Source organism: Chelonoidis abingdonii, chromosome 19, assembly GCF_003597395.2.
Source record: "Chelonoidis abingdonii isolate Lonesome George chromosome 19, CheloAbing_2.0, whole genome shotgun sequence".
Classification (NCBI taxonomy): domain Eukaryota; kingdom Metazoa; phylum Chordata; order Testudines; family Testudinidae; genus Chelonoidis; species Chelonoidis abingdonii.
In genome coordinates this window covers 6490088-6514355 of record NC_133787.1, presented here as the reverse complement: position 1 = coordinate 6514355, position 24268 = coordinate 6490088, and the positions used below count along the sequence as shown (strand labels likewise).

The 24268-nt window shown below is 43.5% G+C and overlaps 1 protein-coding gene across 1 annotated transcript; it reads right to left on the bottom strand.

The window, feature by feature from the left end:
- Positions 1-3733: 3733 nt before the first annotated feature.
- Positions 3734-24268, bottom strand: CIAPIN1 (cytokine induced apoptosis inhibitor 1). Its single transcript, XM_032784606.2, has 9 exons — positions 24178-24268; positions 14368-14543; positions 13342-13494; positions 11847-11923; positions 8434-8602; positions 7524-7597; positions 7121-7236; positions 5967-6039; positions 3734-5192 (listed from the first exon to the last, which is right to left on the bottom strand). The coding sequence occupies exons 2-9, from the start codon at positions 14522-14524 to the stop codon at positions 5082-5084; spliced, it is 930 nt and encodes a 309-aa protein (XP_032640497.1). The 5' UTR covers positions 14525-14543; positions 24178-24268; the 3' UTR covers positions 3734-5081.

The following is a 24268-nucleotide window of genomic DNA, read 5'->3' as shown; positions in this document are numbered from 1 at the left end:
AAGACATGGCCATAGTGTCCTGTTGAGGAGTCAGGTCTGAGCGAAAGCAGCACAGGCCGTCCATTTGTGTATGCAAGACGGCTGGTGTCCCGATGGTCCAAGGCCCCCGAAGAGCTGTCATTCCGCACAGACAATGCATGGAAGGTGTGGATATCCTCCACAAATGAAAAATCAAATAATCACCGAATTGTGACTGATGAGGTACAAACTACGTGACACATCACAGACAGACAACTGCCCCATTCACCCTTACAGTGGTGGCATAAGGAGGATCTGCCTTGCTACCCCTGAAGAATTAGAATCGCTTTCAAATCTCAATTATAATCACAGCCTGTTGCTTTTCAAATACCATACGAAAGAAGATTCAGCTACTAAAAGATTTAGAATAGAGAACTCTCATAAATTACATTGGTTTAGTGTTATGATAGCTGGCTCCAATCATTGGCACCCCAAACACAAAACACGTTTTATGCGCAGATTACCTGTGGCTCAGCACCCTGAATCCTGATGCTGGATTCGTTTAACAGCAGCTCCACATGCTCATAGGTGGTCTCCCTTTCCAACAGTTCAGGCAATGGAAGGGTTTCCCCCTTCCTCTGTTTCTGGGCCTGCTCCAGGAGACAAGGCATCATTCTCACTCATGTCTCCTGATCAGGTTCTGGAATCTCAAAGATTGGGACAAGAGGTTGGCCTTTCACTCTTGCTCTGAAGAGTTACTGATGTTGCATTTTCTTTGCAGGGCCCTAACTATCAATGGAAGTGAAGCAAACTCTACATTTCTCACAAGTCATCGAACCCCTGGTGTCTCTCAATTACTTGTTTTCATAAATGTGGCTATCAAAGGAAGTTATCCCATGAGTGGCTCTACTGAACAGCCAGTAGTTGAGTGGTTGGTTCACTGTGAGGTTTCCCAACAACCACCCACCCTGGGGTGTTGAGAGGATAAACACAGTGAGCACCTCAGAGTCTTTAGATACTATCATAAAGAGAGGCCAGATAAGTAAATTATATAGAACTGCTCCTGAATCTTTCCTCATAGGCATAAATAACCCAACTGGCTTGCACCACTAGATGGGTCTTCAAGGCCCCAGATCAAAACTGATGAATGGAGGGAAATATGGGCAGCTGACAGAGGTTGCTTTCATTTCTGTCCTAGCCTTTGGTCAATGCCTCGGAAGGGTGGGTGTACTCCAGGGAGCACCACCCACAACGAGATTGGATTTAGGGGTCAGCAGATAAGGGATGGGCTAGCTGGTGCTCACTGGTCATGGGGTGAGGCTGGAGGGGCTAATGACAGTCAATGGCCTAGGACAGATGCTGATCAGTTGGGGGTGAGACTAGGGGGCCACCATCTATGAAAACAAATCTGCTATGTAGAGTACCCCTCTTCCCTCCAGTAATGCTCCCTGGCACAGTAAACTCCCATTTCTGAGAGCCTCAAAAACACAGCAATAACGGAAAATATGTTTTATAGAAGAAATTGTGATTGTTATAAGATCAACAATGGTTATGTGAACTCAGAGGCCCCTGAAGTATCTGAAATTACATTTAACTTTTTAAAAACTGACTAGATTCTAAACTGACTGGGCCCCTGTAACTATAGTATCCAAACCCCATATTTTATTTAATCCTGACTGGCTGCCATGTCCACATGGAGACCAGATTCATTTGAGAAACCATCTTTACACCTAGCACTTTTCACATGGAAACATCAGCATCTAGGCAGATAGCTGGCCCCTCTCAGAGACCAGATAACTCTCAAGCACCAGAAAGCATAAAATTTCCATAACACTCCCAGAAATGCAATATTACTCTATAGAGAATATTTGGTCCTGTTCCAAATCCTGATCAGCTTTATGCCCAGGCTGAAAGCACCTGTGCAAGAAGAAGCAATCCAAAAGGCCATTCAAAGAGCTTCTTTCCAGTTTCAAACTATTTTTATAAGCACTATACGTGTTCAAAGGTACTTTTAGAAACCAAACAAAAAACAGTTACCAACATCTGAAACAGCCCCAGTTATGGATCCCCATGAAAAGGAGCTCTGTTCTCCATTAAACTCGAGGATAGGACAAGCAGCAATGAACTTAAATTGCAGAAAGGGTGGTTAAGGTTGGACATTAGGAAAAACTCTCTGTTAGGGTAATTAAACACTGGAATAAATTACCTAGAGAGGTTGTAGAATCACCATCACTGGAAATTTTAAAGAGCAGGTTAGACAAACACCTGTCAGGGATGGTCTAGGCAATACTTAGTCCTGCCATGAGTGCAGGGGACTGGACTCTCTCAAGGTCCCTTCCAGTCCTACGATTCTAGGAGGAAAAGCCCAGGAGATGCATATCCCGAAACACTGTCACTTCAAAAAATACTACTGTGTAGATGAGCAGCATAGAGGCTAACCAACCTTTCGCTCTACAAATTGCTTCAAAAAAAATAAACCTCTTGGCTTTGCCAGGACATTTCCCTGCCTGCAGCAGACCAATTCACATAGTCACTTCACACTAAAGCCTCACTAGTAGTTCTAGCACTTCTATATTTGAAAAGGAAGCAAGATTAAGATATACTGAAGCATTATGTGGTGACCTAAACAGATGACTCTTTAAATGGCTCTGGTGGGCTATTCTCCATGTAGCTACTGAAGGAGTTTTAAGATGTTTTAAATCTATCTACAGCCATTTCTGAAAATGAAGTCAGACTCTCTCCTCTGTTGAGTTCATCTGTGGAAGGATTACCCCAACACAGAGGGACCCTTTGGCAGCATGAAGCTGATATAGCTCCTAATGCACCCCTCTCTCCATTCCCGTGTCAGCATAGTGAGCATGTGCCTTGCAGTTTGTGTAAGTTAGATCACGTCTCATTTCAGCGAACCAGCTCAGCACACTGCCATACAGGATCAGGGATGGCTCAAAGCACTGTGCGCATGTTGGCCACACCGGCTCTAACCCCGCAAAACTGTAAAGGGCTACCATTTCCTTGTGGACTACCAGGGGGAACAGAGGCTTCTCTCTCCTTTCCTCAGACTATGAAGACCTAGGAGAGTTTTTAGGTTGTTGCAATTTTCCCTGAGTTTATCTAACTTGCCAAGAGAACAGTGTTTCCTCTGGAGTTGCTAGAGAGTTCATGACAGAACCATTTCTCCAGCAGTGGAGCTAGGAAACTGTTCCACATGCCCTTTGCCAGCTGGCAGCCTAGGCAACCGTCATGGTGTTTAGTCACTTGAGAGGCTGTTGTATCACCTCAATCTTTCGTATTTACCTCTGGCATCTAGCTGGGGCCCACACTGAATAGCACATAGCTCATACCATGGCCTATACTCACAAATCAAGTGTAGGGACACTTCCCCTATCACCAGGGTTCACATCCTCACATGCTTCCTGCTGATAGAGAATTAGTCACCTACCTTTATTCCTCCAGCTGCAAGTCTGCCTTCACTCTTCCTCCTACCCCAAAATTATGAGACAGCCTCCTTTCGAAATGCATGAATAGATGTTCAGTGGAGAAAATTTTGTATTTCTTTTTGAAGCCTTGATTCTATTCTTTCCGACACCGAGTATAATGAAATATGTGCGTGTGTAATTTTTGCTGGAACAGTTACTGTAGGAGGATGGCAACCAAAGTGTGCTCGGTGTCACTGCTTACAAATAGCTCAAGCTGGCGGAACAGAGTCAAGCCAGCAAGAATCAGCTGAGAGTCAATGAACAGTTTTAAACCACATTTAAAGCTCCACCAAGACCAATTTTTAACAAAATGTTTTATTTGTGGTCACAGCCTTTAAAAACAGAACATCCCTTAATCCTAACCCACTACATGAGCTTATTTCAAGTCAGTGCAGGGTAATGACAAGAATGTGAAGTTGCATCCTGTACCAGAGTGGCTCCAAATAGGATGATCTCATTTGTATACGCAAAAGAGTTGATGAGGGTGTGAGGTGGAAAACCAAGGAAAATAAACCTGCTGAACAACAGGGAAATTCTCAGGAAGACTCCCTTGCCCTGAAGCTGCAGGGAGGGGAGGTTAGCTACAGCCCTGAAAATCATCCACACTGTAGCACCACGTAGGTAAATAAATACTGACACACTGTCAAAGGTCAGCTTCTTTCAGGGTGGGAAAGAGATGGTGGCACATAGCACCCCAACATTAAGATAATTCAGTAGTTATTGCTAAGTCTTAGTTATAGACCATTGTAGGTAACTATCTTCTTTTTAATTAGTATAAAATATTCACTAGCATTAACCCTTATGTTCCTGGTGCTTATTGAATGGAAGAGGGGGGAGCAAGGCAGAGACTCCATATATAATCCACTTCCTATCTAACAGGCTGGACTGTTCTCAAGCTGCTTGAGTGAAGTCTTACCTTTTCATGGAAGGAGGGAGGGCAGGGAAAGGACAGAAAGTTTATCACTAGCAGCTTCTCAAGACACTTGGAAATCCATTATGTTTGCTTAATTCTGCAAGGAACTTTCATAGGATGCTCTTTGCTAACAGTTCTATGAATTTCTTTGTGTACCTCACATGGAATGACAAACCAGCTCCATGTTTTAATACACTAAGCCCCAAGGAGAGCAGGAGATAGGTGTCGTCTGAAGAGACTTGAGCAAAAACTACGCTAACTCCCCAGGAATAAATACGGCAATGAGTGGTCTGATCTGAGCTCAGAGGCATTGGCTGGGGTTCCAGATACAGTCAGATAAGATCAGCCTGGCATCTGATTCCCATTGTACATACCCCTTCTGCCAATAGCACATACTATGATGGCCAACGCCTCTCAGTGTTCAGCCGATAAATCTGAAAACCTAACATTAACAAGTCTGTAATTCATACATGACAGGAAACCAGACATCACTGCAGATTATCAATTACCCAAAAGTGAATTAAGTCTATTGAGATCACACTTTTAGTTCACAACAGCTCCACGTGCCCTCAACGTCCCAACCCAACCTCACTTCTTCTCCCCTTCCGATAAAGCAGCATTTCCCGGAGAGGGAAATTAGAGGAGATGGGAGGGAAGAGGGGCTGACGTAAGCTCTGAAGTCAGCGAGCTATGGAACTGCTGTGCGCCAATGGTGTCTCTGTAACATCCCCCTACTAGGCATCATGAAGATTGTTCTCAGCCAGGAGTATCTTCTCTCCAGGTTTAAAGGCTGGCATCCCCATGTAGGGGCAGCTGGCACAGCGGAATGCATCCCCCAGGTAACACTGCCAAGACACAGAGGCGACAAAAAAGAGTCAGCTCGTTACTAAGGTCAGACAAACACAAAGGGTGGGGTTTCCTGGTTTCAGTTCTCTTCCCAATGGGAAGTATTTTGCCCCACACAGAGTTACAATCTGCCCACCAGAGAATAAACCAGCACCGAAAATCTGCTTGCAGCCTCTAGCAGTACTGACTCTAGCCACAAACCTGGCTGAGTCAGGACAGATCTGAAGTCACCTGGGATTGAATGAACAAAGAATGCGTTTTCCCTGACCACACAAGGCAGCAGTCTCTTCAGATCAGGGGCAAAGTGCATCTGCTGTAACATCCAACTCTTGGGGCTCTCAGTTTCTCCAAGCCATTCAGAAAATCCTGTTTCATTTTAAAGGCAGGTGGCTTCAGGGAGAGGAGTTCTCTTAGTAAATACTGAGCAGCTTAATGGATTCACATTCAGCTCAGGTAGGTCACGAATGAGAATCACAACTATATGGAATTGGGAGACTTCAGTCGAGCTCTTCCTAGAGAGGTATCCATATAACAGGGAGTGAATACGCAGAGTAAGAATTTGCTGCAAACACAACTGACGTTACTACAGACACATTGAAGCCAAATATTAGAAAGTCTGATAGCCCTGAAGAGACAGAACGATTGCTTCGCCACAAATACTGGTTAGTAAAGTCAGCCTATAGGGAGCACTGGTTTTTTAAACTAGTTCTCAGATAAGAATATACTCTTTCCCTGCATGTCTATACCACAGGATAGATGGGAAGGATATTTACATTTCCACAAGCAGATTTGGGCTTCAAGCTCTCTTTCTTCTCCTGCTCCAGGTCCTCTGCGAGGCCACACGTGCTGCAGAAGAAACAGGACTCATTGAACCTGTCTGCAACAGGGTTAGCCACTGACTCTACCCACTCCACCCTCTAACATTTCTTCCTTGGTCCTCCACCCACACGAGATTACAGCCCCAAGATATCATTCCACACACCGGGCTTTAGCGCATGCGCAATCCCTCCCTCCCTCACACCCACACCCACTCCTACCTTTATTATCCCCTCTAATAGCCCAGAGCCGTGGTTCTCAACCTATTCACCATTGTGGGCCGCATATGCGGCTCTTTGTCTGTTCTATTTATTGTGCAGACGTGGCCCACATACTACCGGCATGGCCCCGAGAATGTCGCATGGGCCGCAGCTGTGTGCTGATTAGGATGCAAGCAGCCCAGGAGTCGTTGGTTGAGAACCACTGGCCCATAGGACCACGTCAAATGTCCCAGTTGCTTGAACTTCCCTCTCTCCACCTAGCACATGGGGAAATACTACCAAATACCAAGCTCTTATTTTAAAATCTACATGCAGTACTTCTCTGGAAGAAAACTGAGGATGAGTCATGTTATAAAAAGAGCCTGCATGAACCCTGTGGTTGCCTCCAAGTGAGTCTGTGTGTTGGGGGAGGACTATTCATCTCACAGGGGAATATTTACGCCTGGGATATAAGTAAACTGATTTTAAAAACACTCCAGTTACACCAGCATACACCCTTAATGTAGATTCACTTAAAAGAAGTTTAAACTGATTTTTTAAGGACGATTTAGCTTTTTTCTTTTTTTTTTTAAATTTCTAGTTACACTATTGCAATTTTAATACACAGAAGCCCTTGACAAAATTTAAGAGATGTATACCCTAGAATCAAATTTTTGAAAAATTCTACAAAAAGAAATTCACTTGGCTAACAGATTTCTGAATGTGTTTCTTAACTAAATATTGAAATATGGATCTAAATACACTAAGCGTTAAAACAAAAAAATAAAGATACCAGCCAAATGAGTAATTCTTTGGAGAAACAGTACCATGCCCTGCTGTTTTTTAAAGGGCAATGGTTAAATCTGATTTGAAGTCAGCACATTCACCAACACATCAAGTCTAGTACTCACCAGTTCTTGCAGGCTCTCTTTTTACCCGATTCCTTACAGGATGGAGCTTTGAGGGAAGATGGATCTGGCTTCTTCAGATCCTCAGAATCTAGCAACTCATCTGAGTCCAGGAGATCCTGAAACAGACAACATGGAGGAAGAAACAACAAAAGAAGGAAGCTGGTTCACAAGGGACTAGGCACACTACAGATGTTAGATTTAAAGAAATGACAACACCTGATATAGCTTGAACCCAAGTGTCAGAATTATGGTCCACACAATAAACTCCTCGTCATGTAATATTAGAGGAATTTTTCCATATGGCTCTCACTCCACCCTCTCATCTGTAAAGCCTTACTGAGTACTGTGGGTTAAATTTCATGGAACTTCTAATTTTTGTGTGGAAAACTAAAACAGAACTTACCATTCCCTCATCATCCATATCATTTGCAGAGAGAGTCCATAGCTTTGCAGCAGCAGGGTCCACAGTAGGCTTGCCTAGAGCCAAAACGAGACAGACGATGATCACACACAGCATGAATCAGACCAACTCCCAAAGAAATGGTTCCAATATCACTCTTGAAAAACTCACTCCCTGTGCCGTGGTGCCTTTTATCATATTGCAGTCTACCTGTGGAACATGCTCACTGCTCTCAGAAGCCAAGCACCCGCGCTCTCACTCAAATCCATCTTTAAACCTGATTTGTGCAAGGAATCCTCTGTCCACTTGTCGTCATCCTTCATCAAAGATCAGTTATGAAAAAAGATGTGACAATATCCTCCTCGATACACTCATTGGAGACACCAAAATGAGATGCCATTTATAGACGCGGCATCTCTTCATAATATGACCATCTCTTTTATTTCTTGTTTGAAATGCAGTGAAATAGTTAGCTGACATTAGAGCAGGCACTGATGCTGGGAGCTGAGTAGCTGTAGCTCCAGTAATCTAATCGCCATTCATATCCTTCAAAGATCTTGCATAGACCCTTTTGCACAAAGGAAGGAAGGGACTGGGTAGTACTGGTGTTTCTAATATGGTTAAAAACAAATAGAAACCTCACAGAAAATCCTTTACGCATCTCTCTGTATACATCACAAAGCAACAGGAAAGGACACAGGTTTCCCTCCTCCTCCTCTGCTTTGCAGTTAACCTTTGAAACAGAAATGGAAGCTTCCAACAGATACAAAATGGTTGTTAACGAAGATTATGGAGAACCATGTTTTCAAACATCCTTCTTCATTAAGCATTCAAAATTATTATGCTCTCCACTGTACAACACAAGGAGTTCATACACTGCCAGCACATATACCAGCCTTCTCTTCTCTCTTACCTGATGAAGCAGATTTCTTTGCAAAGGAAAGTTTGAGTTGACTTGAGGATCCCACTTCAAAGTTGGGTTTCTTGCCTTCCATTTGAACAGACAAAAGGTCATTGCCTTGGTACCCCAGATGATCTAGGACTGACTGGGTCTCCTCAGGGGTCAAAGGCTCCTTCTGCAGCTGGAAAGCAAGATACAATGAGTGTTAACCCTTGTACAGAACTGCCATATTCCAATGTCCTATGTGGTAACATCATATCATACAGCGAAAGTGCACATACACGAACACAAGGAGCCTGGGAAACAAGCAGGAAGCATTGGAAGTCCTGGCACAGTCAAAGAACTATGATGTGATTGGAATAACAAAGACTTGGTGGGGTAACTCGCATGCCTGGAGCGCTGTCATGGATGGGTATAAACTTTTTCAGGAAGGACAGGCAGGGGAGGAAAGGTGGAGGAGTTGCACTGTATGTAAGAGAGCAGTATGATTGCTCAGAGTTCCAGTTGGAAATTGGAGAAAAGCCTGTTGAGAGTCTTTGGGTCAAGTTTAGAGGCAAGAGCAACAAGGGTGATGATGTGGTGGGTGTGTGCTACAGACCACCAGACCAGGAGGTGGAGGTAGACAAGGCTTTTTTCAGACAGACAATTAACTGACATTCCAGAAAAGAGACCCAGGTTCTAATGGGGGACTTCAATCACCCTGAGATCTGCTGGGAGAGCAATACAGCAGTGCATAGACAGTCCAGGAAGTTTCTGGAGAGTGTTTGGGACAACTTCCTGGTGCAACTACTAGAGGAACCAACCAGGGGCCGTTCTCCTCTTGACCTGCTGCTTACAAACAGGGAAGAATTGGTAGGGGAAGCAGAAGTGGGTGGCAACCTGGGCAGCAGTGACCATGAGATGGTTGAGTTCAGGATCCTCCCAAAAGGAAGAAAGGAGAGTAGCAAAATACGGACCGTGGTCTTCAGAAAAGCAGACTTTGACTCTCTGATGGGCAGGATCCCCTGGGAGGCTAATATGAGGGGAAAGGAGTCCTGGCTGTATTTTAAAGAAGCTTGATTGAGGGCACAGGAACAAACCATCCCGACATGCAGAAAGAATAGCAAATATGGCAGGCGACCAGCTTGGCTTAACAGTGAAATCTTCGGTGAGCTTAAACACAAAAAGGAAGCTTACATGAAGTGGAAACGTGGACAGATGACTAGGGAGGAATATAAAAATATTGCTCAAGCATGCAGGACAGTAATCAGGAAGGTCAAAACACAACTGGAATTGCAACTAGCAAGGGATGTGAAGGGTAACAAGAAGGGTTTCTACAGGTATGTTAGCAACAAGAGAAAGGTCAAGGATAGCGTGGGACCCTTAATGAATGGGGGAGGCAACCTAGATGATGTGGAAAAAGCTGATGTATTCAATGCTTTTTTTGCCTTGGTCTTCACAGACAAGGTCAGCTCCCACACTGCTGTCCTAGGCAACACAGCATGGGGAGGAGGTGAGCAGCCGTCAGTGGTGAAAGAACAGGTTAGGACTATTTAGAAAAGCTGGACATGCACAAGTCCATGAGTCCAGATCTAATGCATCCGATGGTGCTGAGGGAATTGGCTGATGTGATTGCAGAGCCACCGGCAATCAGGTGAGGCAAATATAGTGCCCATCTTTAAAAAAGGGAAGATGGAGAACCTGGGGAACTACAGACCAGTCAGCTTCACCTCAGTCCCTGGAAAAATCATGGAGCAGGTCCTCAAGGAAACCATTTTGCAGCACTTGGAGGAGAGTAAGGTGATCAGCAACAGTCAACATGGATTCACCAAGGGCAAGTCATGCCTGACCAACCTGATTGCCTTCTATGATGAGATAACTGGCTCTGCGGATATGGGGAAAGCAGTGGACGCGACATATCTTGACTTTAGCAAAGCTTTTGATATCGTCTTCCACAGTATTCTTGCCAGCAACTTAAAGAAGTATGGGCTGGCTGAATGGACTATATGGTGGATAGAAAGCTGGCTAGATTGTTGGGGTCAATGGGTAGTGATCAATTGCTCGATGTTCAGTTGGCAGCTGGTATCAAGCGGAGTGCCCCAAGGATCAGCCCTGGAGCCAGTTTTGTTCAACAGCTTTATTAATTATCTGGATGAGAGGATGGATTGCACCCTCAGCAAGTTCGCAGATGACACTAAGATGCAGGGAGAGATAGATCTGCTGGAGGGTAGGGAAAGGGTCCAGAGTGATCTAGACAAATTGGAGAATTGGGCCAAAAGAAATATAATGGAGGTTGGACAAGGGCAGAGTCCTGCACTTAGGATGGAAGAATCCCATGCACTGCTACAGACTGGCTAAGCGGCAGTTCTGCAGAAAAGGACCTGGGGATTACAGTGGATGGGAAGCTGGATATGAGTGAGCAGTGTGCCCTTGTTGCCAGGAAGGCTAATGGCATATTGGCCTGCATTAGTAGGAGCACTGCCAGCAGATCGAGGGAAGTGATTATTCTCCTCTATTCTGCACTGATGAGGCCCACCTGGAGTACTGTGTCCAGTTTTGGGCCCTTCACTACAGAAGGGATGTGGACAAATTGGAGAGAGTCCTGTGAATGGCAACAAAAATGATTAGGGGGCTGGAACACATGATTTATGAGGAGTGGCTGAGGGAACTGGGCTTATTTAGTCTCCAGAACAGAAGAGTGAGGGGGGATTTGATAGCAGCCTTAGACTACCTGAAGGGGGGTTTCAAAGAGAATGGAGCTCGACTGTTCTCAGTGGTGGCAGATGATAGAACAAGGAGCATTGCTCTCAAGTTGCAGTGGGAAAGGTCTAGGTTGGATATTAGGAAACAATATTTCACTAGGAGAGTAGTGTAGCACTGGAATGGGTTCCCTAGGGAGGTGGTGGAATCTCCTTCCTTAGAGGTTTTTAATGCCCAGCTTGGAGGGATAGCTCAGTGGTTTGAGCATTGGCCTGCTAAACACAGGGTTATGAATTCAAACCTTGAGGGGATCATTTGGGGATTGGCCCTCCTTTGAGCAAGGGGTTGGACTAGATGACCTCATGAGGTCCCTTCCAACCCTAATCTTCTATGCTGGGTTTCCTCTCTGTCCCATGATGTTGCATTATACTTCAGATGGGCTCATTCTCCCAGATTGCACAAAATGGATCGTGGTTCTGGCTGTTGCACAGCTGGCGATATTACACAGCTTACTGCTACTAGTCCTTTGAAGAGACATGGGATTTATTTTTTTAATTACAAAGAAAAAACTCTTATTCATGCAGTACTAAGAGCACAGTTTTTGTTGCTGGTTATGCACCGCATATTTCAAGGCACACTAAGATGGCTAGGTAGTGAATAACCAGCACCCCTTTTGGAAGCCTCTTCTCTACAATACAGTCCTGAAAGGGGAGCTCTCAAGAGGTGGTTAGTGCATATACACATACCTCCTTCACTTCCACCAGCCCGGAAAGCATCAGAGCCGTGAGGAGCCTGGCTGCTGTCTTGATTCGGCTGTTGTCACCTGGGAAACATGACAGGGAACGCAAAACAAAGCTCATTATTAAGAACTAGGTGTGTTGCTTGTAACATGAAAGGATCGACAGTGCTTTAGAAGGCAGCATTCCAGCTAATCCCTTTGTTTACATGCTTCTTTCCTAATCACTCCTGGCACATCTGGAAACTCAGCCATTCATCCATTCAAACAGGCTCTTCAACTCTGAGACTATTAATTAGTTCAAAATTATGCTCTTGACAAATACATTAAGATCATGAAGGCTTCTCCAGCATCCAAGAAAAAAAAGTCATCTCCAACCACTAAAGAGAAAAATGGGAGCTCCCACTTCGACAGGCTCATAGACTTTAAGGTCAGACGGGACCATTATGATCATCTAGTCTGACCTCCTGCACAATGCATGCCACAGAATCTCACCCATCCACTTCAATAACAAACCTCTAACCTATGTCTGAGTTACTGAAGTCCTCAAATTGTGGTTTGAAGACCTCAAGCTGCAGAGAATCCTCCCCCAAGTGAGCTGTGCCCCATGCTGCAGAGGAAGGCGAAAAACCTCCAGGGCCTCTGCCAATCTGCCCTGGAGGAAAATTCCTTCCTGATCCCAAATATGGCAATCAGTTAAACTCTGAGCATGTGAGCAAGACTCACCAGCCAGCACCCAGGAAAGAATTCTCTGTAGTAACTCAGATCCCACCCCATCTAACATCCCATCACAGACCACTGGGCATACTTACCTGCTGATAATCATGGAAGTCCTCAAAAAAATAAAGTCCTAAAAAGTCTGAAGTCCAGAAATATACATAAAGAGCTCATTCTAGAAGGCATCAGGTCTTACACCGACTGATTTAATTAACAGCTTTGGTGCATCTGTTTTCCGTCGGGTAGTTGGCATTACCTACTAGTAATACTCCATTCACATCTTTTGTAAATTGTGATAGTATACGATGCACCATCTCTTTCCTAAGCTTCACTTTATCTTTTTTAGATTATGCAAAGTACTTACAGGCCCCAATAAAGATCAAAGCCCTGTTGTGCTACAGAGTAAAAGATGGTCCCAACCACTAACAGCTCATGACCTAATTTTACTTTCACAGAGGCCCCAAAAACCTGACTTAGGTCACTACAAACTCTAGCATCAGCTCTGTGCATCCACTAACCATAGCAGTATGCTTACAAGAATAAGTCTCTCTCTGCTGTTACATTTTTGATACAAGATGGTCATCAGCAGAGATTCTAACATGACAGTGATAAGCTCAGACACAAGATCACATCTTGCTCCTTACATTAATGAATCACAGGAGCAGAACTACTCTTTATGTTGATTGACATTTAAAGCTCTTGGCCCTTCAGCTTTGGCCTAAACCTCCATGAAAGTATGTTTGGTTGTCTCAGATCCAGGGGCAAGAACATATCAGACTTGCTCTTACCTATTTGCGCAGCCACTGGTTCTTTTAGAAGGACACAACCCCTGGGCTTGAGTATCCGAGCTATTTCTGCCAGCACCTCTGCACTGTGCAGTGTCATACTGCCTGGTACCATGCCTGACAGAACCACATCAAAGCTGGACTTTGCATGAGCCGCTGCAAAGAAGGAAAGATGGAGAGAGAAAAAAAAAAAATACCCTTGTCGAGCTTACCAGCTATTCCCTCTCTGATCTCCTTCGTACACATGTATGTGACAATCACACCACATGGCATCAATTAATAAGGCTACGATTTTGTCATGGAGGTCACGGAATCTGTGACTTCCAAAGACCTCCATGACTTCAGGCCTGGTGGCTGGAAGCTGCAGGGTCCCATTGCCTCCCGCAGCGGTAGGGAATTGTGAGAACGGGGGACTCCTGCGGCTCCCAGATGCTGCAGGGGGTGGGGAGTACAGGGGGACTCCTGCAGTTCCCCAGCCACCATGGCACGGCAGGGGGGCCCTACAGCTCCCTGCTGCTGGGGAGGAGGCAGGGGGACCCTGTAGCTCCCCTCTGACATGGAGGGCAGGGAGATCCTGGGGCTTCGAACCCCCACGGGTGGTGGGGACCCTGCAGCTCCCAGTCAGCCCACATTTGCCCAGTCTCTTTGCATTTTATCATGGATATTTTTAGTAGAAGTCAGAGACAGGTCATAGGGTTCAGTGAATTTTTTTTTTTTTTTGCCCATGACCTGTCCCTGACTTTTACAAAATTTTAGCCTTTATCCATTAACAATCATCACTGATGAAACAAACATGACTAGGGTGAATACCTTTCTTGCATACTAGGGTGAATACCTTCCTTGTATACTACTAGCAGTATAAAGTCACAAAAGGATTTCTACCTTTATACTTAAAGATGCCCTAGGTTACAAATCAAGGAAAATGCTAGCTCGCATCCATTAACATACCCACAGAAAATGACACTGCCCTTAAACCAAAATGTGTGGTAAAACCAAAATGTGTGGTAAAAATTACATCCTCATTCTTACAATGGGACAGTTGGTCAATATTCTCCACGGATACGCGGCTCTCAGGTCCCACCAATGCCTGAATCTTAGCCACCATATTCTTCAGGCCTTCAACAGGTGAGGAGCTATCCCAGATCACTGCCACACGCTGGCCAACTGAGATTCCATACTCCGCCATGTTTGCCGAATCACTGGACCTGAAAATACCAGATTGAAAAAGGAAGAAATCAGTGCTAAGATCACCATGAAGGAAGTGGATTTTCACTTAATCCACAGGGTTGCCCTCTTAAGAACTAGGATAATTCTTTGGGGACTGGAAACAGAGTTCCCATATCCGCATGTTAACATAGCATGAAGAAATACCATCTCTGTCTATGAGCACATCAGTATCTCTCAAATTGTGATGCTTGCTTCCTCCAGCAGGATCTGCCAAGGGCAGTGCAAACCAAGTTTAAGGGACATGGGGAAAAAAAAAAAAAAAAGATAATCCCAAGCTAGAAACGAATAAGCAGTACGAAGTGCTCAGCAGCCACTTCTGCCTGTGACAGTGACCCAGCAAAGATGAAGTTAATCAATTCCTCCTGCACATGAGAACATACATCTTAGTTTCAGCATCCCCAATCATCCAAATTAAGGCCCTTTGCTCTCCTCCTGACATTTCTTTTTTAAAGAAGTGCTTACATTTGGAGAAACTAGAGTATGGTGAGGGCAGCAATAATGAAAGCTTAGGAAATCCTGTCCTGTGGCCCACAATGTGTAATAACGTAAGAACCACTTCTCTAGTTGTTTTCATCTGGTGGAACTATTACTAAATAGAAACTGGTTTACTACACTTAGAGATGGCTTAACTCACCATATTTTCGTCTCATTCCTTAAATAGCTCCAATTTTAAAGTTAGTGTTACATCAGCCTTGCTTATTGTACCACTGCAACACACTGTACCCCATTTAACACCCTGTAAATCCACAGAAACCACTTTTATATGGTCATATGTTGTATAAAGTATGGCTTTTCAAGTGATACCTCACAAGGCATAATCTACTGAACATCACTAGCCTGTTGAAATGTGTGTAGCGACACTATGTGTAAAGTTATAAGTAGGGCTGTAAAGTGATTTTTTTTTTTTTAATCAATCACATTGATATTTTTTGGATGTTTTCTACATTTTCAAATGTATTGATTTCAGTTACAACACAGAATACGAAGTGTACAGTGCTCACTATATTTTATTACAAGTATTTGCACTGTAAAAAAAGAAATAGTATTTTTCAATTCACCTAGTGCAAGCACTGTAGTGCAATCTCTTTATCATGAAAATTGAACTTTTAAATGTAGAATTATGTACAAAAAATAACTGCATTCAGAAATAAAACAAATGTAAAACTTTAGCACCTACAGGTCCACCAGTCCTACTTCAGCCAATCACTCAGACAAACAAGTTTGTTTACGTTTGCAGGAGATAATGCTGCCCACTTCTTGTTTACAATGTCACCAGAAAGTGAGAACAGGCGTTCGCATGGCACTGTTTGTAGGCGGCATCGCAAGATATTTACGTGCCAGATGCGGTAAAGATTCATATGTTCCTTCAGGCATCAACCACCATTCCAAAGGACTTGCGTCCACGTCAATGATAGGTTCTGCTCGATAACAGTCCAAAGCAGAGCAGACTGATGCATGTTCATTTTCATCGAGTCAGATGTTACCATCAGAAGGTTGATTTTCTTTTTTAATGGTTTGGGTTCTGTAGTTTCCACATTAGAGTGTTGCTCTTTTAAGACTTCTGAAAGCATGCGCCGCATCTTGTCCATCTCAGATTTTGGACATCACTTCAGATTCTTAAACCTTGAGTCAAGTGTTGTAGCTATATTTAACGAGCACCATCAGCACGGAAGTATGTCCTCTGGAATGGTGGCCAAAGTATGAAGGGGCATATGAATAGTTAGCATATCTGGCAGGTAAATACCTTGTAGTGCCAGCTACCAAAGTGCCATACCAATGCCTGTTCTCACTTTCTGGTGAGATTGTAACCAGAGGGCAACATTATCTCCTGCAAATGTAAACAAACTTGTTTGTCTTAGCAATTGCCTGAACAAGAAGTAGGACTGAGTGGGTGTGTAGGCTCTAAAGTACTTGTATGAGGTGAATTGAAAAATATTGTTTCTTTTGTTTATCAAAAATATAAAGTGAGCACTGTGCACTTTGTATTCTGTGTTGTAACAGAAATCAATATATTTGAAAATGTAGAAAAACATCCAAAATTTCAATTGGTATTCTATTGTTTAACAGTACGATTAATTGCGATTACTTTTTTAATTGCAATTAATTTTTTTTAGTTAATTGCGTGAGTTAACTGCGATTAATCGACAGCCCTAGTTATATGTTTTACTGTATGATGTTACTGAAGTATGTTATAACTCTGGGGAACGCCTACAGACTAGGTCCTCAGAGACAAAGGAGTGTCCAACACCCAGCCAGGTGTAAAGAGACATTGTCCAGCAGAGGGGAAGGGAAACGAAATATACATTGCATAGAGGGACAATTCAAATCTCAAGTATACAACAGACTGTTGGTCACCCGCACCCCAGCTGGGGGTCAACCTCAAAGAGAGAAGGAGGGTATAAAATAAGATAATGGCTTCCTCATTACCTCTCCCATCTCTACTCATAGAGCAAGATCGTTTGAAAGACAAAGAAGTAGAGACTCACAAATCTGCAGATATCCATGGACCATTTTTGTGGATTGGATGCGGATACAAATTTTATATCCATGCAGGGCTCTACAAAGAGGCATCACTGAACTAGATGAGTGTACCCAGACTGTAGGGGGAACCAGCCTGCAAACTAAGAACTGTGAACTATGAACTACCTGCAGCATTTGGTGGGGTAAGAAAGTGCCTTGCTTTAAATTTTACTTAGCTTGGTAAAGTTTAAGAATTAGATTGCGATTTTACCATTGAATTTCTTTTTGTAACCAATTCTGATATTTTATGACTGTATCACTTAAAATCTATCTTTCTATAGTTAATAAACTTGTTTTGATATTTTATCTAAACCAGTGAGCTTCACCTGGTGTGGCTGGGGAATCTTGAGCTGTGTAAGATGCACATTTCTGGGGTGCCAGGCTGGGGGGATTTGCAGGTGTCTCTTAGTATACAGCTCATGAATGCTCTCCCAGCCACTCATGTAACTTTGTTGGGTGTCGTCAGGGCTGAATCCCCACTCTGGCACTTCAAGTGCAGAATATGGGCGGGGAATCACAAGGATTCTAAAAATTAATACTGGCCACGCCAGGCTTGTATTAAACTCCTAAGGTTACAGCTTTTCTCTGTCCTTCACTTGATAAACGCTGCCACCACCCAAATGCAAAAAAACTCCTTGAACCCAGGAAGGAGCACTTGCAAATTCCTCCCTGTGGGGTACCCTCAAGCCCTTTCAGGGGGAAGAGCTGAGAAATAAAATAAAGGAAGTTAGCAGTTGCCACCAGCATAACAACCAACATATGCACAAACCTCTTAGTACACCAAAAATCCAATATTGTTTTTTTAAAAAAGGTAAATTTTATTAAAAACAAGAAGAAAGAAAATACACCTGGAACTTAGACTTTTGCTAGATTTTAAAAAAACAATTCCAAAAAATAAGCTCTCAGAATAGTTTTGAGGGGTTCAGCTTAACTGTTACAAGCAAACAAAAGCATGTGGGGTTGGCACAGAGGAGATCCACAAGGCAAAATAAAGAAATAACCTGATCACGTCTACCTAAACATTCCCTATTCCAGTGATTCCTGCTAAGTATGGAAAATACTTTTTCATACCTGGTTCAAACCTTACACAGCATTCCTGCTTATAGCATTGCTGCTCTATGTCCCTACAGCCCAGAGAGACTAACAGATAAAGGGAAAAAGTTTCTTTCCCCATTCTAAAAGTTCTAGCCTTCCCATTGGCTCTTTTGGTCAGGTGCCCACTCTTTTTTCCCTTTACCTGGGGTACTTTTTACCCTTTACAGGTAAAAGTAAGTAGAGAACAGTTACCAAAAGTGATTTTACAGCTAATTGGCTGGCTTGGTGTCCATCAAAGGGAGCTACCCACCCATCTTTATTTATCACAGGTGTGCCTTCATGCTAATTGCTGTGCATGAGCAATGCCTGGAGGGGCTACTTTTCACTTAGAAAGTAATGTGAGAAGCATCCTGAGTTAGAGGGTTAAGGGGGCACAGATTCCACAGTCCAGCTTGTATCCTGGGAGCTGTCACAACCAAACATTTGACTATGTCAAAACCAGTAAAACTAAAAAAGATGGCAAGCCATTAGGCTTTACAACAAAAAGGGAAGGTTCTTTTCAGTTACAATAAGGTTTCTGTTGCACTACATAAGGCATGTCAGATACGTGCCTACAGGACTATGATTCAGGGTGGATAGAACTCTACCCTACTTCCTGGGTCTTATCTCAGTCTCACACACATTTTAGTCAACTGGTCTCTTAACTCAAGATTGCTCCCTCCCAAAAATGGGCAAGAAAAGAATCCCGAATTGAAAGAGCAGCAAAACTACAAACCTCCAACAACTGAGGAATTCTTCAGCAGACAGTGAAAGCTGGACACACAAGGTGCACAGCTCACCTCAGTTGAGTTACACATATTGAAAAATGCAACATATTTTCCCTCTTTACAGATAAGAGTTCAAAGCAGTTTCCCTAGATTTCTACATCAAACTTCTAGAGAGAATCATTTCCCCCATCTTCCCAAAATTCTTTGCATTGTTGTCCTCATTCAACTGAGCCTGAGCATGGGCATGTATGCCAGTAATGCACTTTATCTTTCATCTCATAGGCCTGAGTCACTTGTGTGTGTGTTCAAATTGGAGGCCCACCCTTTTTTCCCCCCTGGAAAAATAAGTTGAAACACTTAGATGCAACTAAAATCAGGTGAAAATTAAAGGTCCACTTTTCGTTAGTATTTTCATATACGGGTTCCAACCCATCCAACTTTGAAAAAAGGTTTCTATTACTGAAGCATGTTAAAAAAATCACTCAGGGAGGTAATTGTACAAGTATATCAGAATTCATTATTTCAAGACTTACAGAAGCATGGGACTTGTAATGGAGGTGAAGGATTTCTTATTCTAAAGGCATGGTCAACATTTAAAAAAAATTATACTGGCATAACTGGCAGTCAGGGGTGTGAATCCCCAGAGTAGATGTCTTGTTGTTCGCAGAGGTGGCGTTCCCACACCAACACAAAAAACTCTGTTGGCGTACACCACATCTACACTAGGGGGCTATGCTGACACAGGCACTGAGGCAGAATCAAATTAGTCTCAGGCTACATCTGTAAGAGATGGGGTGTGATTCCCGGACGCACGCTAGCTTTCATCTCCAGTAGTGTGCTGAACACAGCGGTAACACGGGAAGTAGCAGCTCATCCTAGCCACCCAGCGTCCGTACCTCCCATGGGGTTTGGGCAGGTTTGTACTCAGGGCAGCTAGCATGTACCATTGCTGCTACATCAGTTACCCCAAATATTTTTAGTGTGCCAGGTCAGATAAGACCTAACACAAATATGTTTACATGAGCATGGGATCACACCGCTAGTTAGCAGTGTAGACGCAGCCATATTCACTGTGGATCAAATCCAGTTCAGGTAAGTAGTGAGCAAAGTCACTGCTAAGTAGTGACTCTTTAGTAACCTTCGTGAAATCAACTGGTAGTCTCAGTTCAATTCCTAGCGGACATGTATATGCAGCACCAAAACCACTGCTTAAAATGGTGGCCGTTGTGGCAATCTCAGAAGAGAGACCAAGGAATGAATGGACACAGACTGTGTTCTCATCCCTTCGGGGTGAGGGGGTGGCTCTCTAAAATAGGAAGAAGCATATTAGTAGTGTTCTGCACTGCTTTTGCCCATGCTCTGTCTGCTGCAGATAGAGGATTTCACTTTAAATACTATCATTTTGCATCAGTCACAACCTATTTTTCATAAACCCTTACACATGAACTTAAAAATTCCAAATTTAGTTTCCTAGAGCACAATAATGTGGAGTATCAAACCATGGAGCTTCCAGTGGCCTAGAACTAAGCATCTCTGCAGTGCTGCAAGCTATTACTGTTGTTGGTGAGCATTTTAAATACATTCCCTCATGCAGATCTTGTTAACAAGAACACAGGAAAGGGAGGATTAAATCTCTTGGAGGAGCAAAGCCAGGCAAGTGCTTACAGGGATTAGGAAACAGCCACATGAAGGAATTTCACAGCTGAGATGCAAAAGCAGGTATTAGGGTAATTGGGAATAAAACCATTTTCTTGAGGGATTCTGGAAATTTTCCAATTCACTCAGAGCAAAGGGAAGATCTGGTCAGTGGAGAAGTTACTGGCTTTATTCCTCATCTGAGAGTCTTATGAGCACATAACATTTATAGGAGTCACATATGCACATCAACAGGGGAGAATCTGTATTTTGTGGCATTAGCCACAGAAATTCCATGCCAGAAACAGGTCTTGGGACACTGCTCTTCCCAAAAAGCTTCTTTATTCAGAGTCTCTGTTCAGTTTTTACCTTTACTTCAGACAGATGCATAAAACCTTTGATCTTAAGCTACCTTTTCTTACCAACCTAACACTTACTGTCTGACTACACTTCAGAAAGGCTGCTGAGAGGAATCCACTGGGAGCAGCACAGCTTTCTTTGAAGCTTTCTTTTTACTATCTGCATTACACAGTACTAAACTTGAAGTTTTATTACATGAATGCCTGTCATGTCAGCAATTAGGAAGAGACCAAAACAACTCTCACTACTGTGTTTCTGTTTCAGACTAAGGATGCAACATTACACTCAGGGAAAGAGAGATGATCAATAAGAGAAAGTAGGACACGCTCACAGTTCACCACACAAAATTGTTTCAAGTTGGTAATAGATCTGGCACTTGGAAATGTTAAAACACAGAAAAACTCTTTCCCACAACAGTAAAATAGCCCCCACCAGCAATTAAGTTGCCCAAGCCACACTTCTTTCTACAAATACAGACAGAGTGGGAGGAGGCCTTTAATAAGGCTTCCAGATATCTGGGGGTGCAGGGGAGAGATGAGAGGAGCATGCTGGCAAATCAAAGGAACATGATTTCTTAGGTGCTTCAGAGAGATTCAGACAGTCAAGGGCAGTAGAGGTAGCAAGAATCAGATCTCCAATGCCAAGTGCAATACGGTTTTTAGAAGGGCTGTCGATTAACTGCAGTTAACTCTGAAATTAACTCAAAAGACTAATCACGATTAATTTTTAATTGTAATTAATCGCACTGTTAAATAGAATACCAATTAAATTATTAAATATTTTAGCGATGTTTTTCTACATTTTCAGATACATTGATTTCTATTACAGCACAGAATACAAAGTGTACAGTGCTCACTTTATCTTTTTATTAAACGTTTGCACTGTAAAAAATGATAAAACAGAAGAAACACTTTTTCTATTCACCTCATACAAGTACTGTAGTACAAACTCCTTATCCTGAAAGTGTTACTTACAAATGTAGATTTTTGTTACATAATTGCACTCAAAAACAAAACAATGTTAAACTTCAGAGCCTAGAGTCCATTCAGTACTAATTCTTGTTCAGCCAGTCACTAAGACAAACAAATTTGTTTACATTTACGGGAAATAATACTGCCCGCTTATTTACAAAGTCACCTGAAAGTGAGAACAGGTGTTTGCATGTCACTTTTGTAGCCAGCATTGCAAGGTATTCACATGTCAGATACGCTAAACATTTGTATATCCCTTATGCTTCGGCCACCATTCCAGAGGATATGTTCCCATGTTGATGATGCTCATTTAAAAAAAAAAAAAAAAAAAAAAAAAAAAAAAGAAGTGTTAATTAAATTTGTGACTGAACTCCTTGGGGGAGAACTGTATATCTCCTGCTCTGTTTTACTCACATTCTGCCATATATTTCATGTTATAGCAGTCTCGGATGATGACCCAGCACATGTTCATTTTAAGAACACTTTCACAGCAGATCTGACAAAATATAAAGAAGGTACCAATATGCAATTTCTAAAAGTAGCTACAGCACTCGACCTAAGGTTTAAGAATCTGAAGCGTTGTCCAAGATCTGAGAGGGCTGAGGTGTGGAACATGCTTTCAGACATCTTAAAAGAGCAACACTCAGATACAGAAAACTACGGAACCCGAACCACCAAAACAGAAACTCAGCCTTCTGCTGGTGACATCTGACTCAAATGCTGAAAATGAACATGCATGGGTCTGCTCTGCTTTGGATCATTATCGGGCAGAACCTGTCATCGCCACAGACACGTCGTCTGGAATGGTGATTGAAGCATGAAGGGATACATGAATCTTTATCACATCCAGCATGTAAATATCTTGCGCCGCTGCCTACAAACAGTGCCATGCAAAAGTATTTTCTCACTTTCAGGTGATGATGTAAAAAAGAAGGGGGCAGCATTATCTCCTGCAAATTGTAACCAAACTTGTTTGAGTGATTGGCTGAAGAAGGACTAAGTGAACAGGTAGGCTCTAAAATTTTAGATTGTTTTATTTCTGAATGCAGTTATTTTTTGTACATAATTCTACATTTGTAAGTTCAACTTTCATGATAAAGAGATTGCACCCTATTTGTAATGGGGGAATTGAAAAATACTATTGTGTTTTTTACAATGCAAATATTTCTAATAAAAATAAAGTGAGCACTGTACACCTTGTATTGTGTTGCAATTGAAATCAATATCTGAAAATGTAGAAAACATCCAAAAATATTTAAATAAATGGTATTCTATTATTAACAGTGCAATTTATCATGATTAATTTTTTAATCATGTGATTAATCAAAATTTTTTTTAAATCGCCTTAGTTTTTAGCGTTTGTTGTCCTAGGCCTCTGCCCACATAACCAGGGCATGACAACTGTCGATCATATTATACAATGAGGGTAAAGAAGGGGGCATTGGACTAGGAGCATATTAAGGTGGACATTCTGCAGTGAAAGCAGGTGTGGTATGCTGGCATCCTACAGACACACACCAGAAGAAACAGATGGGAACCAGCATCAAATTAATAGTAGCATAATGCCAGTTGCAGAACAATGGAGGAGAAATGAAAATTAAAAGGGTCTCTCCCCAGAGATAATTAAGCTGGAGAGGCCAAGATCACACTGAAGGCCCTGCGCCAGAAAACAAGATATGACTGAGGCAGATCAGCCTAGCACCAGGCAATGACTGAGCAGATCTTGTGTCAGGCTGCTCTCAGGGGAGGGGAGAAGCCCTCATGCCCGGCAATGCCAGGTGAGAAGGTGCCCTCATGCCAGGGAAGAGGGACAAGGAATCTCGCTCCTCCTGACTCTGGGTGAGGGCAGGGAGCCATAGGCATCCATCGCCCCTGAATGAAGGTATTCACAGCCCAGCAGGGCTCATGGGGGAGGGCCCCAAAGTCATCACTGGGGGGAAGCAGGACAGAGAAAGGGAATGGGGGGCAAAGGTCCCCCCCAAATAAGTCTCTTGAGGGAGGATGGGACAGAGGCAACAAGGGAAGGACAGGAGGCGCCCAAAGGAGTCACTGGGGGGAGGGGACAAAGAGAGGGAATAGGGGGAAAGGAGGGGGCCCCCCCAAAGTGCTCACTTGGGGGGAGGGAACAGAGAGAGGGAATGGGGGAGGGGAGGGGTCCCCAAAGGAGTCACTGGGAGGGGAGGGGACAGAGAGAGGGAATGGGGGAGGGGAGGGGTCCCCAAAGGAGTCACTGGGAGGGGAGGGGACGGGGCCCCGAAGCTACCTCCGAGCGAAGGGGGAGACCCACGGGGGCTGCCCGGCTCCCTGCCCCGCCGCCCGCTCACCTCTCCGCCACCGCCGCACTGCTGGTCTCTACCACCCGGCCCGGCCCGGCCCGGCCTTTTCAGCGCCGTCATCGGCCCGCGCCCTCCGCCC